Genomic DNA, 18,324 nt, shown 5'->3' with positions numbered 1-18,324 from the left:
TGAGAAAGTATCACATGACAGAACTGAAATAGTAGACCACTTGTCATCAATGGGAATTCAGTTTGCCAGGTTTTAATTTTCCTTTTATTCCTCTATGCTCCTTTGTTGGAGATTTACAAGTTGAGGACCATGATTCCAGGTAGAGAGAATAGCAATCCTAGAGGCTCCATGAGACTCCTGAACTCTGAGACATGTTCATGAGATGCTCCATGAAATTGAATTCAGGTTGGCATTTGGGGGCCCAAGCCCCAAGCAAAGTTGAGAGATGTTTTCTGTCTCCTCTAACGCAAAATTATTCCCAGATACCGGCATGCACCTACATACATCAGCAAAGGGAGGCTGAAGGAGCATGGTACAGGACAGTAATGGCACCGTCCACCATGCTGAGCCTCTCTGCAGCAATAGGGAGACGAAGCTATGGAACAAGGGGAGCTATGGGCAGTAAAGACAGCTGGTTCCCGCCTATCCCCAGAGACAAAGACTCAGAGGAAGGCCCCAGAGTTGTTACCAAACGTGACTTTCTTTGCCGTATGATAAGAGTGAGGGAAAAGCAAAACTGTAATCTGTATCCACATTTGGAATAGATAAGGCACACTGTTCCTAATATTTAATTCATCTTCTTCTTGTGAATGAGCTATTCTTTCCAGTTACAACAGGAACCAGAAAATGGAGCTTAACTTTTGTTTTAACATTTATTAGAATTAATACGGGGTCTCTAGTCATCTTTGATCCCACATGGTACCAGTTCCAAGTAAGCCAGGAAATGTGCAAATCTTCAAAAGGGGGACAGCTAAATCTATCAGCTGCTTAAATAGAAGAGGCAGAGCTTCTCAGCCACATGAATGCCTTGTCAAATAACTACTCCAGCTGAAATTAGACCAGAAGTAAGTGGGTCATATCCATGGTCGTAAGTTAAAATTCTTGTAATCTACACCTTATTTAGAACCAAGAGCTTGCACCAGTTAGCTACAGCAGCAGCAATTTCTATGCCCTGAATAACAGTGACCGATGCTCTACTAGGGGATAATATCTAAGGTGTGTTCCGCAGTGACAGGCCACACTCCAAGGTCTTACAGGAACTGGTTCCAGTGGGAACTCAGAGCTGAGATGACTGTTTAAGGACTTATGCTCCCCTTTCTTTTAGTGCTTCCACTCCAGTGAGGTCCATCTGAATGAGAGAAGATAACCCCAAATCTCAAACTAAACAAAAAGTTAATAGCTTTTGAGTTTGAACTTTACCTGAGTTGAAAGTATTTTGTTGTTACCTTTGTAAATCTGCACTGGTGCTGCAGAAATGCCTGCATGCTACCTTCTCACAGTCTACAAAGAGCACACCAGGTTCTCAGGAGACCTAGACACCCAGGGCCAGTGCAAGTGAGAAATCTTACCCTCCTGTACTCCTCTCAAGCGTCGTTGGGGATTTCTTTACCAATCGGACATGAAAGATTTGCACCAAAAGGGATAAAATACCTTTTGAAAAGTTGGTCATATTTCAACATCTGGTTCCCTTCCTGGAATGATGAGTCTGTTTCTTGAAAACAGGAGCATCTTTTCATAAAATCACTGCCTCTGTAAATAGCTAGGTAGAGGACATTTGCCATGCAGAGGCTCTACTTGCATATCTGCCCGGAAGAGTGCCACAAACTTGGCATTATGAGTTAGGAATTCACCCATCACTTCTATGATAGGAAATCCTGTATCACATTACATCTGGGAAGGACCACAAGTATATGGTCAGGACTACTAGGAAAAAAAGCATCTCACTAAGTTTTCCAATCAGTCCATAGTCTGTCTACCATCAAGTGCTTCAGTCCCAGCAAGTATGATTATTCCAAAGCCTAAATGACAAGCACACAGCTAAAGCAGAAACCCGATTCTTCTTTTAAAAAGTGTTTAGTCTGTTCTACATTTAATAATAGGTTGCTACCTTATTCGGTTTCAGAGCTGTGTTTGAGTTATATGTTTGTCTATATTTCATTTTCCTCAATGGGAAAAAAATAAAGGCAAGGTGACAAGCCATCAATTAAAACAAAAAAAAAAAAAAGGAAAGCAGACTTCCCATCATATACCAGAGGAGAAAAATATGAGTCCCCTAAGCAAATTTTTTTTCCTATTGGTCTGACAGTCTCAGCTACGGTATCACTAAAGGACTCTATAAAGTAATTCTACATCATTTTGTATTAAATTGATACTATAAAAGCCTCACTAATTCAGACCAGTTATAAGAAAGATCAGTTTGAATTAGTGACCATTCTAACTATAGGGTATTTTTTAAAAGGCAATGCATTTTTATTATTTACATGACTCAATTTCAGCCAACAAAATGTAGCTTAATGGAATTCCTCAAGAATGGTGCTCAAATCAGTAGAGAAAAGTATTGGAATTAGCCTATCTATTTTAGTAAGAGTTGGGGTTCTCAAAAAAGGCATTTCTCTTCGAGACTTGTAATATTCTTTTTATAGTCATATTTACCCCATGAATTTTTCAGCAAATGCTTTCTTTAAAATATTCTTATACCTTATCTGAATTTTAATAAAGTCCTAATTGAGTTTACATTAAATGAATTTTAAAATGCTATTTTTTTTTTTACTATTTACTATTTTTTACTATTATAAAAGTAATAATCAGTAACAACTGACAGAATTCCGAGGAATTCTAGACAGGCTTCTTTGCAATAAATGTGCCTTTTATTGAGTGTGAATATACAATAGGAGCACTAGGGTCCTTTCAGTAACACTGACATAACTATTTCCCTACATCTGTCCCAAGAGGCAGTGACCATGGGACAAACAAAGGTAACTCTGGTTTTTAAACAATAGCTGTGGGATGCTTAAAAATTGACCCGGACTGGGGTGATCCAGGTCAGTGAGACACGCCCTCACACTCTTGAATCATATGCTGGAATCCATTTATTTCAAGCTAGAGAGCTGGTAGACTAGATACCCTTAGAGAGGCTGTGAGTCAACTAGAAAATGCTCTGATAAAGGCATCCCTTACAACACATGGCTCCAGAAGACATAGATATAGACTTAAATAATTCAAGTATACTTTCCACACATACATACTCACTATTAGCCATGGCTTACCCCTAAGTGTTCCAACAGCAATTAAGCCACAATTTTATTTCATTTTAGAGGAGCTGAGCTGGTAAAAAGAGTTATTAACACTGTGAAACCATGTCTCTGCTGTTCACGTAAACAAAGGGATCAAAATTTGCCCTGAATAGTGGAAGCTAAAGCTTAATGTTTCCACTTAGTCACTCATTGCCTGAGTTCTACTATACTCTTTGTCAAAAGGGATTGGTTTCCAGATTAAACAGACTGGAAGCCAGTTTTTCATATATAAAGGAAGACTGTAGATCAATGCCTTTGACGTATTCAGGTGAATTTTCAAAATTCTATTTTGCTTGACCAACTAAAAACATGAATGAGAAGCTGACATGTCCAAATGCCAATGCAGTAAGCCCCTACATACAAAAGAGTTCTGTGCCAAAAGTGCGTTCGTATAAGTCCAACAGAATTAGCCTAGGTACCCAGCTAACACAGTCGGATATATCATACTGTACCGTAATAGGTTTATAATACTTTTCATACAAATAATACATAAAAAACAAACAAACACAGTACAGTAAACTACACAAAAGCACAACCACATGCACTCACATGACAACGTGAACTAACTTATGTGACTGGACACGCTAACGAACGTTTGCGTCTTTGAAAGTTCGCAACTTGAAGGTTCGTATGTGTTGCTACAATCTCCTTCTAAAAATGTTTGACCAGTCTCTCCATTTGATGAGTATGGAAGGGATAAGTCAATAATATAAGAAAAAGCAGTTCATAGATTTATATCCAAACATAAATCTAAGGCCGAAACATACTAAAAATAATATGTGTACCTCACCAAATCTATGTGTACAGTGAGAAAATTATAGACAGATAGGGACTTTGGACAAATTGCTTATCCTCTTGATCTTGTTTACTCATATGAAAAAAAAGTGGGATTAAATGACAATGTATATAAAGCAGGGGGAATATTACAGGCATAAGATAAGGCAATAAATGGTAGCTACTTCTATTATCATGCTGCCCTCTGGTGCAAGCCATCTCCACCACCCTCTGTTCCATAAAGATCTGATTAATTTCCATAATGAGAAGTCACTGTGTAACTTTACCATCAATGGAAGAGAAAGAAGCTAAGTATGGGACATACTTAGCGTGTGTGTGTGTGTGTGTGTGCGCGCAAGAGAGACAGACAGACAGAGACAGAGACAGAGATTTATTTACTTTTTATATCCCAGTTCATTCCAAAAAGAATCTGGAGTGAGATATGTCACCTTTCCTCTGGCTCCTCCCTTAAAATGCTCTTGGATTATTAAGTAGGGTTTATAGCAAAGAGCCATGAGCAATGGATTCGGGTTCTGAGATTGTCTGGTTGATCACAAACAATCTCTTGGAGACAAAAGTTCTACTTCATTGAAAACATTTTGCTTTCTCCACAGTAAGTATTAGGTTTAGAGTCTGGAATTAGAGATAGGCCCTACTTCTAGACCTAATCCGGGTCTCAGTTGGGTTCTGAAGGACTATACTGTCATTTATATTAGATGCTCTGCATCAGACGGTGATAAGGAAGATGGGATGAGGAAGCCGGTCTGTCTTGCCTCTCTTCAATGTGTCAGCGCAAGATACAGTCAGCTGCACTGCATCTGGTCTTGGGGTTTTACCACTTCCAGCCCCACCATATTCAGAGGTCAGGGAGAAAGAACCCCTGAGCCTGGAGTGCTGAACATCAGGTCTTGGCTGAAATGCCACTCATCTAGAAGAGGCCTGTCCTGACCTCCCTTGGGGAGCCTGCTGGCCGCTGATGTCACATTATCATGTTTTATCTTCATCGGAGCACTTCTCCCTAACTGATATTTTCTTGTTTATTTATCTGGGGATTTTTGGTTTTGTTTGGTTTTTGGTTTTTTTGTCTATTATCTCTCTTTCTCCCTACCCCCAACAGCATATAATCAGTTCCATAGAAGAGGGAACTCATCTGTCTGGTTCAATGCCACATCCCCAGCACCCAGCACAATAGGATCCTTGCAGGCCCTCATTAAATGTTTGTTGACTAAATGAATGGTGATGAAGGGGCAACTTCAGACCCTCTTCCCACACCTCAGCTGGTGCCTGTCCTAACTTCTCTCCAAGCACAGCCCAGTTGCCTGCAGCATTAATCGGGCTGTGATGTCTGGTGAGGGAACTGACTAGGCATTTAAAGGCATGGTCCCCTGTCTCTTTCTCAGGTTTCCCACCTGAGTGTGGATCAGGTTTTATCTTTTGGGAAAGGCTTGCAGTACTCTTGAACTTCATCTTCCCTTTCATGAAGCAAAATCAGTCATCTTCTACGTCAATATTTCTACCGTATTCCCCCAACACACAACATACACACACAGAGTTCTCATTTAGTATATTATTTGCTTATTATTTGTTCAACTACAAAGTTGTACTTTGATTCCTATTCTGTTTTGTTTTGTTTTTTTTTCCTGTACAGACCCTGGGAACCCTGTAAAGAAGTGGGGGTGGGGATGTTTGATAGGGCAAGACTTAGGAATTTCTGGATACCTAGACATAATACCATTAAAATAGACCCAAACACCATCCTCTTTGTCTCTAATACTGAAATTTGATCATAATTTGCAAGCCAAACAGATCTGGTGTCATGTGGTAGCTGGTAAATCTGCAACCTGTATGTGGACGTATACTGTCTTCAATGGATTCTCATTTCAAAACTGGCACCTAAAAACCTTTGCTATCACAACTTCCCTCACCATGAGATTATCTTCTATCAGACGGAGAATAGTTGAAGGGAAAGGTTCATGCCCCTCGTCACATCAGGACACTGGAAATGTACCACAGAGCCCAAATAAGGATGGAAGGACCAAGGTGGGAGGGAATGGAAGTCTTTGCCCTCAGAATCCAACACCACCACCCCTATTCATGTCCTTACTAGGGACACGTACTGTCCCTTTAGAAGGAGAGGTTTTATGTTTACTGTCTATCAGTAAGAGCAGACTAATGTTAATAAAACACCATGACCATCACTTTTATTATCCTGCTTTGTGGCATGTCAAAGATTATTTACAAAAAAAAAAAAAAGATCATTTACAGTAATTTTGAGTAATAAATTCTACCTGGCTTAAATAAAATGGACTTTATGGCAAAGCTATAAAATTATTTCAGATCTTACAACTCTTTGGACATTTACCCTTCAAATGTATATGTGTGATATCTTAATAACTTCCCTAACTATAATATTTGCAATTAAAGAAGGATGAAGTGATTTTCCAAAATTTAGGTTAGCTAGACACCCTGAAATTAGTAATAAACATACCTACTATACTTTATCTCCTTAATATATGTTAAACACCAATTCATCTGAAATGAAATTTTGGGTAACTGAATATTGCTTTAAAAAAATAGCCCAAATATTGCTTGAAAAAAAATAACAGCCTTGAACATTTTTGCCCTGATGAGGCTTTCTGATTTAAGATTTGATTTATACTATTTTTATTTTTATTGTTACTATATTTTGAGCTGTACAAAATTATTCATCTTCATGAGAGGCCACAAAATAGGTTTAAGGTACATTAAGAAATAAAATTCTAATGAACATATTTTTAATAAAAGCAGATTCTGAAGCTTTTGATAAATTCAAATCTGAGTAAATTAAGATACAGACAAATAAAACTTCAGTCATACTGACAATCACAATCTAATATGCTAAAACTGAAATGATGTTTGAGATAAATATATTTTAAAGACTTTCCTGGAAAAAAAATGCAAAGCACAAATACTCAGTAAATAGCATATTACAATTCAGTGTGGACAACATTGGCATATGACATGTAGTTGACACCTCAGCCTCTGGAGCTGGACTGGATAGCTCTGTATTCTGTTCCAGCAAGAAATTTCTACGAGACTACAAACATGCAGAGTGGGTAGCAAGTTTAAAAATTTAGCACAGGGAAATATATCCAATCTCCTCGGATAAACCATAATGGAAAAGAATATTTTTTTAAAAGAATGTATATCTGTGTATAACTGGGTCCCTCTGCTGCACAGCAGAAATCAGCACAACACTGTAAATCAACTATCCTTCAATTAAAAAATGGTTTAAAAAAAGTTAGCACTTAATTTCATTGGGAGTATGAAATGGCCTCATACCAGCTTCAATATAAAACCTGAGAAAGCAAAATAAAATATGCCCTTATATTATTCATGCTGTTTTTCCTCATTTATTTCTCCCTTCATTTTCTTATTCTGAGTTTGACATAACAAATTAATAAGAATCTGGTAAGAACTACTGAAAAGCTTCAAGAGTTTCATCAAAAACCTATAGGAAATCTATAGAAACGTTCCCACATCTTTAGCTACTTTTTTTCAGACCTTTGGATGGGGCTCCCTGTAGGGCCATCCCAGCAGTCTACCTGAGAGATACTATGCTGGTACTTACCTCTATAGTGATCATATCGCTACATAATCACCACTCCTTCACACTCACCTCCCACTTCCCTACCCCCAGGCAGCCTATTTTAGGGATCCTGTTTGGGAGAAATAAAGGATGAACTTATTACTTGAAATATTGGGAATTCCACAGTCTAGAGCCTTGCTACTTTCCTATACATGTTCATCGTTAAACTATAAGGTTACACCACGTGTGACTCTATAGAACGTAATAAATGATAAAAACAAAAGAACAAAACACCCTTCCTAACCCTTCTAGGCTTTCGTAATTCTTAGAAATTTGAGTTTCTGCATCTCTGTTTCTAGACTTAAGGAAAGACAAAGTTATTTCTGAAGAGCCATCTAGTTCAATAAAAACAAACAGGCTGAGAGAGAGGTGGTAGAGGAGGGAAGGGAAGAAACTGCCTTTGAACACGAGAGTCTTGCAAATCACAGCCCATCTGTACCACGAACGAGTCACGGGCCAGACAGTGAAGACCTGTGGACAGTCCCGTCACCGGGAGTATTTGATCATATATATAAACTGATGAAGCCTGACAAAGCAGTAGCTGGTGCAAGTCAGAGGGTTAGGACTGCAGGATCAAGGGCCCTATTTTTTTGCCCTGTTGGTGAGTTTGGGAAAGTTGCTCCCTCTCCCACGCCCCTTCATCTCTATCTGTAAAATGTGGGTTGTAATAATAACCTGTCTGAAAAAACTCTTAGGGTATTTACTAATAAGAGCGATAATAAAATACTTGTAGGGCTTCCCTGGTGGCGCAGTGGTTGAGAGTCCGCCTGCCGATGCAGGGGATGCGGGTTCGGACCCCGGTCCGGGAAGATCCCACGTGCCGCGGAGCGGCTGGGCCCGTGAGCCATGGCCGCTGAGCCTGCGCGTCCTGAGCCTGTGCTCCGCAACGGGAGAGGCCACAACAGTGAGAGGCCCGTGTACAGCAAAAAAAAAAATACTTGTAAAATTTAACTGCCATAGAAATGCTCAATTATACGAGCCAGTTTTGCCTGTGCAGTCAGTTTCTCTTCTGATATCATTTAAAACATGTTCATGGGCGTATTATTTCTTTCACGATGCCAGGGAGACAGCGGCTTGAGTGAAATATTTCTAGCCTGAGAAGGCCAACAGGAAATGCTTCAATTGCCCTGCTAGGGTTTATGAAACTCTTGCACTTACATGCTTTCATTGGATCACAATAAGCCTGTGAAATAGACTGGGCAGATAAAATCATTCCCATTTAATGGAAAAAGAAACTGAAGCCCAGAAGTGTTTACCAACTTGCTCAAGGTCATCTGGCCAGGCTAGAGTTCAAGTTTCCTTACTCCTTGCACTCTTTCTAATTTACCACACTACCTCTCAAGATGGGAGAGAATGGAAATTAATTGATGGATTATCATTATTATTTATTTATGATCACATTTGCTGAGCACTTGTATTTCCACACATTATCTTATTTAATTTCCCAATTCTGAAGCAGGTACTATTTCTTAAGGAAATCTTCACTGACCAGCTCAGTCCAGAAAGAGAGCTCCTTCTGCTAAAGCCACACAGCATTTTTCCTTACAATGCTCATTTGATATATATCATGGACAGTCCTCTATTTTAGCTAAGTTTTCACACACACATTGTGATGTCCTCGAAAACAGTAATCATATCAATCTTCGCGCCTCCACGGCACTCAGAACAGTGCAGTGTGCATTACAGATGCTCAATTAACATCTGTTGCTTGAGTAATTACAGGTATGTGACGTTAAAAAAGCCTTACACGGAGCCAAGTTTCATAGTAATAAATATTTCACATTCCAGAAAACAAGAAGTCATAGCTCTCCGATTATTTGAGTGAACACTACATTAGCGGATTACATTCCTGCTTACCATTATTTTAAGCCTCAGCTATACTTTAGAAATACAGATTTTCAAGGTGTAGAATTTGCCAGTGGAAATCATCCTATTCTGTAGAACAAGTGTCTCACATGAGGCTGATCTGATCACCCAAAGTGTCTTTGCCTGATGGCTCCTTACCTGATAACATATTGTCTGTTTTTATTGAGGGAAACTTCAAAGTCATTTCATGCTTGTGCCTATGAATCATCAGATGGTCCTCTGTTGGGAAGCGCTGTCAAACAAATAGAAAAAAAGGGACAGGGGAGAGGAGCCATTCAGTTTTGTAATATATATTTCACCATCACAGAGAAAAAGATACATTCAGCACTGCAAACGTGACAAGGAAAACAAAAAATTAGTTCTGAAAAAGTGTGAAAGCATGGTAAGTAAAATGACAAATTATCTTACACAACCACATATGCATTCATGTCAAACTTTGGAAAAGAACTACACGTCACGCTTAATTATTTGCCATATATATCTACAGATGTACCCCATGACATTTGCATAGTATGTTTCTGTTTATGAAGACCTTGCACACTGATTATCTCATTAATTATAATCATACATATGATGTATAGTTACACAGCAAATTATTTTGAGTGTTCTATACTCCATGCAGTGTAATAAACCAACACTTTATTTTTAATTTTCAGGGAATGATATTATGGTTGTCAAAAATGCTGCGCCCAAATATTTTCAGCTGTCTGGCTTCTGGTCATATGGTGGAATTGGATTTCCTGGCCCTCTTGTGGTTGGGTGGGGCCATGTGAGTAGTTCTACCCATTGAGTCATGAATGGAAGTGACATGTCATCCAGATGTGAGCATCTATTTCTTGGGGCAAGACCCTCGCCCTTTTAGCAAAGAGATTCACAATACAAGAAATAGTGGCCCCTCAATCATCCCAAATCTCTGAAGAATTATGAAGAGCATCTCTGAATTCTGAAGGATTATGAAAAATATCCTGCCAATCTATAACTGAAATGTATGCTTGGGCAATTGAAATAAGCCTTTGTTGTGTCAAGTCATTGAAGCTTTGAACTCATTTGTTATTGTAGCAGATCCCAGCCTATCCTGACTCAGACTGGTATGTTTTAATAACTGAACTTAACAGGGTATCTGCTTTATCAAAGTCAAATGAGAATTCAACAAAAGACAATAAAGTCTGCTGAATATTTCCAAATCTTTGACAATCTAGAAAATCTCTCAGAGCGTCCCAGCTCCTCAGGATAGCCATTATAAATTTCAATTACCATTGTATATTAAGGTAGAAATCTTTTCTGCAAACAGTATAATTTGTATTCACGGGAATGAGGGGATTCACTGGGCTAAATCCTTTGGAATATTCTAAAAGTAGTTCTTCAAGTAAATATCACTTATTTCTTTGTCATTTGTATAACATAAATTGGAGAGTACAGAAGTTGCAACACATGGTGATCATGCCAGATTTCTGAATACACAGAAGTCTTCATGACATGTGGGTTTTCCTGCAGGATCATCTGGTCCTCTATAACACTATAGTAGAATGACTGCATCAAATAAGTGACACTACCATATGTGGCTTAGACACAGAGGTTAAATTTCTTAGTCTTTCTGTCAAAAGCCTTATTATAATTCTTTTCTGTAATATATACCAAAAAACAACATGGGAATAGCCTTCATTTGCAGTCATTTTGTTAGCCATTTTTGGCTCCATAAAATAATAACCTAAAATAGAATATAAACAAGAATACTTATTATATACTACTAATAATCTCCATGATATCTCATATTAATTATAATTACCTTCCAAATAAGACAATACAGGATATCTGTGATTTTTTTTTTATTTGGTAGGAAAATAGCAAATTGTAAATAACCAAAAGGTACAGTCTGCAATAGATACAGAGCTGAGAGAGGCCACTGGAACTTAAAACGAGGTAAATGCAGAGGGCAAAGGAACAGTGAAATTAACATTGGACTTTGTGAGATCAGAAAGAGCAAGAGAAGCTTGTTTCTCCTCACTTTTGGGACAAAGCTAACTTATAAGGAGCTGTAACACACACACACACACACACACACACACACACACACACACACATACACATACACATACACACAACCTCCCAGGTATTATAGGCCATTCCTAATAGAGCAAAGGTTCTTTCCAATGAGGGAAAAAGGGGGTGGGAGGGGAATCCATCCATCACCTCCAACACAGCGCAAGCACTGATAATTCATATTTACTCCCCTTTCCAATTCCCAGCCATCCTTTCTTCTCCATGCAGGTCCCAGGCTATGGAACATCGCTCAAGTAAATGCCATGATGGACTGATTCCCTAACACCCCACCAGGAGACCCTTGGAATCACTGGCCAACCACATCTCTTCAACTGAAAGATGCTCATGTTTTTATAATAGCTTATCAAGAAAAAGAAACACTTCCACATTAAATAGAGACATCAAGTTTTAGATATATCTTTACATTTAAATTTAGTGGGGGTTGAAGGAAGAGGCTTGGAATTTTACCTTAAAACCAAGAAACTATGTAAATTCTCAAGTCTCATGTTTCTCCAAACCTTTCCTCAGTTCACCCAGCCTTCTCAAGGAAATGACCTGCTCCTTCACTGAAGTTCAAGGTCATTTGAAATGCATCCCTTCAACATTTATTATCACCTCCATCTCAGAATTTACATTAACTTCATAGGTCCTATTTCCATTCCCTCCTGCATTCCCTCCTGTCTCTGAGGAATGAGCAACAGCCCCCCCCCCCCCCCCCGCTCCACAGGATCCTCTACACCCCTGTAGTCTGGGGAAGGGCACTCCAGCTGTGGTCCTTCAAGCCAGCATGCTCACTCCTCCTTGCCCTTGACTAAATCCAGCCTGGCGAGCCTTGACTTGATATATGTATACGTATAACTGATTCACTTTGTTATAAAGCAGAAACTAACACACCACTGTGAAGCAATTTTACTCCAATAAAGATGTTAAAAAAAACAAAACAAACAAACAAAAAACCTGTTCTCAAGCTGCTTCCTTCTCAGGCTACCATTATATCACTCTGCTTCCCGTCACTCCCTAGCACTCTTGAAAGGCTCCTCTATGCTGGCTACCTCCACTTCCTCACTACCCACTCACTCAATCTGGCCCCCACCCCGACTCCTCTCTCATAGGTCGCCGGCAAACAGCCAACTGCCAAACCCAACAGCCCCTGCTCAGGCCTCTCGCTGTGCCAGCTCTAGCAGCGTCTGACACCAGTGACCACACGTCTGTAGCATTTATTTATTTATACCCTGCCTGATTCCAAAAAGGAGAAAAGATGGCTTAGAGCAATACCTAAAATAGAATGGGGGAGCATCACTTAGAAGTAGGTGATTCCCAAAAGGGAAGGGATCCAAAAAGAAACAAGGCTAAAGCCAAAATGCAAGTCACTGGGCAGTCACTCTCAACCGGGGGCAATTTGGCCCCCAAGGGGACATTTAGTAATGCCTGGAAATCTGGTTTTCGCAACTGGGGAGCGCTACTGGGATCTAACAGATGGAGGTCAGGGATGCTGCTAAGCATCCTATAATGCACAGGGGAGCCCCACACACATACACAACAAAGAATTATTCAGCCCCAAATATTGGTAGTGCCAAGCTTGGGAAATTCTGCCACACAGTCCAATGTCCTCTCTGCACTTCTTTTCTCTCTGACTTATCCAAATGCTGGATGCGGCTAAATACCCCTTTCTTAAAGGCTCTCCTCTACCATCATTCACAATCCTGGACTCTCCTGGAACCCTAACTTGCCATGAACCCTCTCTGGCCTTTGCTAAGTGTCTTGAGGATCCCTTTCCCTTAAATGCCCCTTCCACAGAGACACCCCCATTATCCTCCCCAAGTAAAGTAAATCCCCCTAGGATGGTCTTCAGGGTGACCTGTGCTCTTCCTTCATGGAAAATTGCAATTCATTAATTAATTGATGAATTGCTCATGTGGTTCCACATGTAATGCCTAGGCTAGAAGTTCCGTGAAGGCAGGGATACATGTGTTTTATGCACAGAGCAGGCCCCTCAAAAATGTGCTGAGTGACTCAAATTGAATAAAACTTAATGTCACATTTTTACAGCCAAAGCAAAGCAAACTGCTCAAGTTATTGGATTCTTTCTGGCTACTGAGACTCCCCCTTAAGGAAACTAAGTGGAAATCAGTTTTAACTTAGATAAGACAATTTTCTGCATTCACAATGGAGAGTCCTGGTCTAGCAGAACTTTTCCCAGTACTTCAACCTATCTGTGTCTTCCCAGTGTTTCCTATTTCAAAAGGACCTCCAAAACCAGCTTGCCAAAATACAGTTGAAATTCAAAATAATATTCTCTACTGCTTTCCTTATTTATTAGGTAAAAACCAACATTCATATAAAAGCCCCTGGAGAATCTGCCAGAACACAAGCAAAGGAGGCTGGTTTCTCAGCTGGTGGCTGATGTCAACAGCGGCATCGCGAGGCAATAACATTTCATGTTTCCATGACATATTCCCTCCAGGAAGCTTCCAGGACCCTCCTCAAACTCTCTGGGGAGATACAATGAAAAGGGTCCTTCATGGACATCACCTCTCACTGACTCCCAGACATTGCTCTGCGCTGTGCTGCCAACCCCACAACATAAACAGGCAAGAGCGTGGGGCTTGATTCCACCTGAAACTACTGGGCACTTCAGAGAAAGAGAGCATAACGACCCACATGCCTGTGCTCTGAGTTCTAAGCTTGTCCTTTATCCCATAAAATGAAGAGCTTGGCATGAGAGCACCATGTGTGGTCATTTTCCAATGACTGGAACTTGGAGATATCCAAAGGGTCAAGTGTAGAAAAAGTCACCATCCTGTTCCAAAGGAAAAATGTCAAATTCTGATTTTAGACGATGTATGTTTCCAGTTTCTTTCAAAGGGATGGGTTCTAGTACAATAGTAGCAGAAGTCACCATAGCAACAGTGGGCGTCAATTGAGCACAACGTGCAGGTCCTTTACTAAACACTCCACACACAGTACCTCATGTAAGCCTCACATCTAATCCACTTGATGGCAGCCATCAGAGGCTAAAAGAGGGTTAACCCAGCATAGCAGGCCAACTTCCTCTCTCAAAGTTTAGATAAATGGAAAAACTATGGGTTCTAGATGAGTCATAGGGGGTTTATTTTACTCAAACGGGAAAACAAAACAAAATCGAATTCAGTCTCTGATGGTGAGCTATTTCACCAGTAATCCAAAGGCCCAGAATTCAAGTGGCTATTGTCAAAAAGAGCACCCTCTTTCCCCCTGTCTGAAATAACAATCCTGAACATCTGGTGGGCAGGATGCGGCTGGCTCGCTTCCAGGGGAAAGTTATGGATGGAAATGGCCAACACTGATGTATTTCAGAGGCTGTGAGGGAAGTAGTTCAAACTAGTCAAAGTGGAAAATGATGAGGATGATGGTGACGATGACGGTGAAGATGATGGTGAGGGGGACTTCGAGAATATCTTGGTGAAGAAGAAAAGCCAACAACAGGCATGACCGCCAAGTGAGAGTTGCCTCACTGTGGGGAAGGTACTGCATCCCCTGCAGGCCAGAGTGGAGGACCCCCCTACACTCACCTGGGAGCAGCCTGGGGCACTGCAGACAAACGGCCTCTCCTGCTCCAAATTCATCTTGGATTCCTCATAAATCTGAAGGGTCAGGGGGAGAGAGGAAGGAAAACAGAAATTCATGAATATCTCCTGCTTCTACCTGAGAAAGGCAATGGCTCGGAGCCCCCTCCTATGCCAATTCCCAAATTAAATGAGAAAAACATAAACATGAACAACAGGTCCTGCCTTACTGAAGTTTATCAGGCTCCCTGCAGTCCAAGTTCCCACTGTGTTTTCTTGAGTGCATATTTACTGCACTTTGAAGAAAAAATGCCAACAAAATGCAACCCAAAACAATGTCTATTGCAGCAGAAATTCTGCCTGGTGGGTGTTATTATCAGGTAAAACCCCACCTGTGCAAGGCAAAGAGCAAGAGAAGGGTAGTTACTGGGCAATCATCAGTGTGAGGACCAATCCTGAGCATCAGGTCAAATGATTCTCCCATGATCACCCCACTGAGATTCAGTATGAACAAGGGACGCAAGGTAGCCCTATAGCCAGCTTAGCAAATGACCCTGGCAGTGAGCCACGGTCTTAAATTCTCTTTCATCTCAGGCATTTGATGATGCCTCAGCAAAAGCTATCCAAGTTGTACAGAGGTGACGAGAAATCAGCAAATGCAAAAAGCATTACCTTAAATATTTCATTAATTTGGTTTCACAGGCTGATTTGAAATTAAAATCAGATTAAGGCGACTGCCCCTCTGATCTAGATAAGTTGTCTGGAATAAGGTAGCTTTGCAGGGAGAAACCTTATGTTGTGATCTCAGACATATGTTAAACTATAGTATGGTCTTTTCTTATGCAGGGGTTAGGCTCTAAGGTAAGTTCATTAGGCAAAAATTGAGCGTAATCAAATATCTTTGCAAATCTTCCCCCAAACCGATAAAAGTACAATATATATGATTGTGTAGTTACTAATCTATACAGTAACATAAAATTTTTTTTAAATATCATAAGAAGTACTATACAATTGAAGTTCCACAATTTAAATAGTTTTCTAAATCATACTTTTCTTTTTGCCAGTTTTGGAACTGAGTTTACATAAGCTCCATGTGCTGCTGGTGGGACACGGCTTCATTATAGAACTAAAATCTACTGTTTTGTCTCTGAAGAAAGGAAGTCCTGTGCTTCCTTAAAATTCTACTTGTAGGTTATTCCAAAGGAGTCTTAAGTCACCTTCACCCTTGAAAGAGGAAACTCTGCTTCACTCATGGAATAGTTACCCTTCATCCAAGAAAACTTTATCATCTTGCAAAAAAAAAAAAAAAAAACAAACAATTCTAATTTGTATGTCATTACAGCCTTCCCCCAAACACTAATATATCCACATATATTCTTTGGGAAATAGAGGCATACTTTCACTTTTCTGAAACACAAAATGAAAACACTTGCCTTAGATAACACTCCTAGTCAGATATTAAAAACAAATTTTAAAATGTAAACTCTCTTCACATCACTATTCCTCAAGTTTCACTAAGTAATGCCCTTTTCACTCTCCATTTGGAATGACTAGTCACCTATCAAGGCAGTAATGTCGAATAATTTTACAGTTTTCCTGTATCAGGCATATTGGTTAAACTTTTTTACTCTATTATATTTAGAAGAAGGAGGAAAAAAATACAAGTATCTTCCGAAGTTTTCCACTTGCCCTTGTCTGAGGAAAGTCATGAGCAACTAAAATGACTTCTCACATCTCGTTATTCATGTGATTTTGCCATCACTTATCATAGAGCATCCCTCCTCCCCGCTGTGAATGCTGATGACTTACTTCTAAGCCTCCACATAAAGGGTGACTTTAAAGCTGAGAAAATGATTTTGATCCAAGATAGAACAAACAGCATAGTAACTGGGTTATTCATTAATATTAAATATGCCTTGTTTTTCTAGTAAACTTTTTAAAACACTTCCCTGGAACTTTTCTGTCTCTGTGTCCATGATCTGCCTGACCATTACCAGGTCACTAAACTGCTTCATGCCTCAATTTCCCCTCCTTTAAATGGGGGTATGAATATCAATCTTCAACTCCTTCATTCCTGTATCACACCAATCAGTTAGGGAGCCATTTCCAAATTATGGAGAAAGGTCTTAAAGGTATTTAAGTGTGTGTGTTTGGAGGTGGGGGGAGGTTTTGCGGACAAGTGTTACTGGAACCTCACTCTAATATTAACTACTCCTCATGTATAATAGAGATGTTGCTATAAAGTAAGTCTTTCTTGGACATCATTTAACAATTTTGGTTGCTAAAGTAACCAAAGAATGCCAATATTAGTCATATTATTAACCAATATTAAGATTACATGATGGTAAAATGGGAACGTTCAAAGAAAGTTCCATATAAATACATGTATGGTCTACATCTGAAAGAAGTAATTCGTGATAATAATTAAATTAATGTCCAACCGACAGAAGTGGTCAAGATTGGAAGTGCTACTGCTGCAGTTTAAAGGGGATTCATTAATAAGCCAAAGTGAAGAAAAAGACTGACCAAGCCTTGCCACATCAGTATGAGGAGGAAGTATTCTTCTACCATAGTCACAACTCTATCCCAAACCTGAGTCCACCAAAATGCTGACTTTTCCCATAAATTCAGGCCCTTAATGGTAATAGTTTATCAATTCTGCTTAACATCAACATGAGCTACCTTATCTTAATTATTGGTTGTAATTTGCATACGAACTGCAGCAAATATCATGGAATTATATGATGCTAGTGATAGGAGACTGAACAACGTTCAGTCAGAAAAAAATTTTCAGTCATATAGACTTACACTTATTGAGCCTTCAAAGTCTGGACGCCACACTTAGAGGAATAGGATCAATTAGACAACTACTGAGTCTGCCTACAAATAGTTTAGAGTTCAGTTCATTATGTTCAACTGAGTTACCAGTCATTGTACTATTTTATTATTAAAACATATATGAATCTGTATCAATTTATTGTATGCTATGAATCCCACGGACCAAATGTTTTGGCAACATACTATTGGAATAAGTGGCCTAAGGTAAAATGGCAGTTGCTAAAATAAAATACGTTTTAAGTGATGAATAAGGTCTGAGTGGGTGTATATATATGTGTGAACCTCAACTGCTTTATTTTGATGCTCTGCGTTCCCACATTTAGCCCTCTATAAACAGCACACCCTTGCTCATTCCTCCTGTGTGGGTGCTGGAGATAGTTTTACTAAATAGTACCACTCTACCACACAGGCTTCATTACTTTTATCAACCAGTATGATCTGGTCTGATGTATTAGTCAAGAGCCATGATCTCTTTTTATGGTCTATTATTATGGTTCTTTTCTAGCACATATTGTAATAA

General features: G+C 39.6%; 1 protein-coding gene across 4 annotated transcripts in view; it reads right to left on the bottom strand.

The window, feature by feature from the left end:
* The window catches only part of CREB5 (cAMP responsive element binding protein 5), a 413,326-nt gene that overhangs the window by 318,722 nt on the left and 76,280 nt on the right, over positions 1 to 18,324 (bottom strand). For all 4 annotated transcript variants that reach the window (XM_029233943.1, XM_029233942.1, XM_029233945.1 and 1 more), the window contains exons 2-3: positions 14,973 to 15,044; positions 9,520 to 9,613 (exon numbers count right to left, since the gene is read on the bottom strand). In XM_029233943.1, coding sequence (XP_029089776.1) covers positions 9,520 to 9,613; positions 14,973 to 15,026 — 148 coding nt within the window. In that variant the 5' untranslated portion in view covers positions 15,027 to 15,044. The remainder of the gene's footprint in view (positions 1 to 9,519; positions 9,614 to 14,972; positions 15,045 to 18,324) is intronic.

The sequence above is a fragment of the Monodon monoceros genome, unplaced genomic scaffold, assembly GCF_005190385.1.
Source record: "Monodon monoceros isolate NGI ecotype Baffin Bay Population unplaced genomic scaffold, NGI_Narwhal_1 Super_Scaffold_2, whole genome shotgun sequence".
Lineage (NCBI taxonomy): Eukaryota > Metazoa > Chordata > Mammalia > Artiodactyla > Monodontidae > Monodon > Monodon monoceros.
Note: the sequence above shows the minus strand (reverse complement) of the source record. Positions and strands in the feature narration are given on the sequence as shown.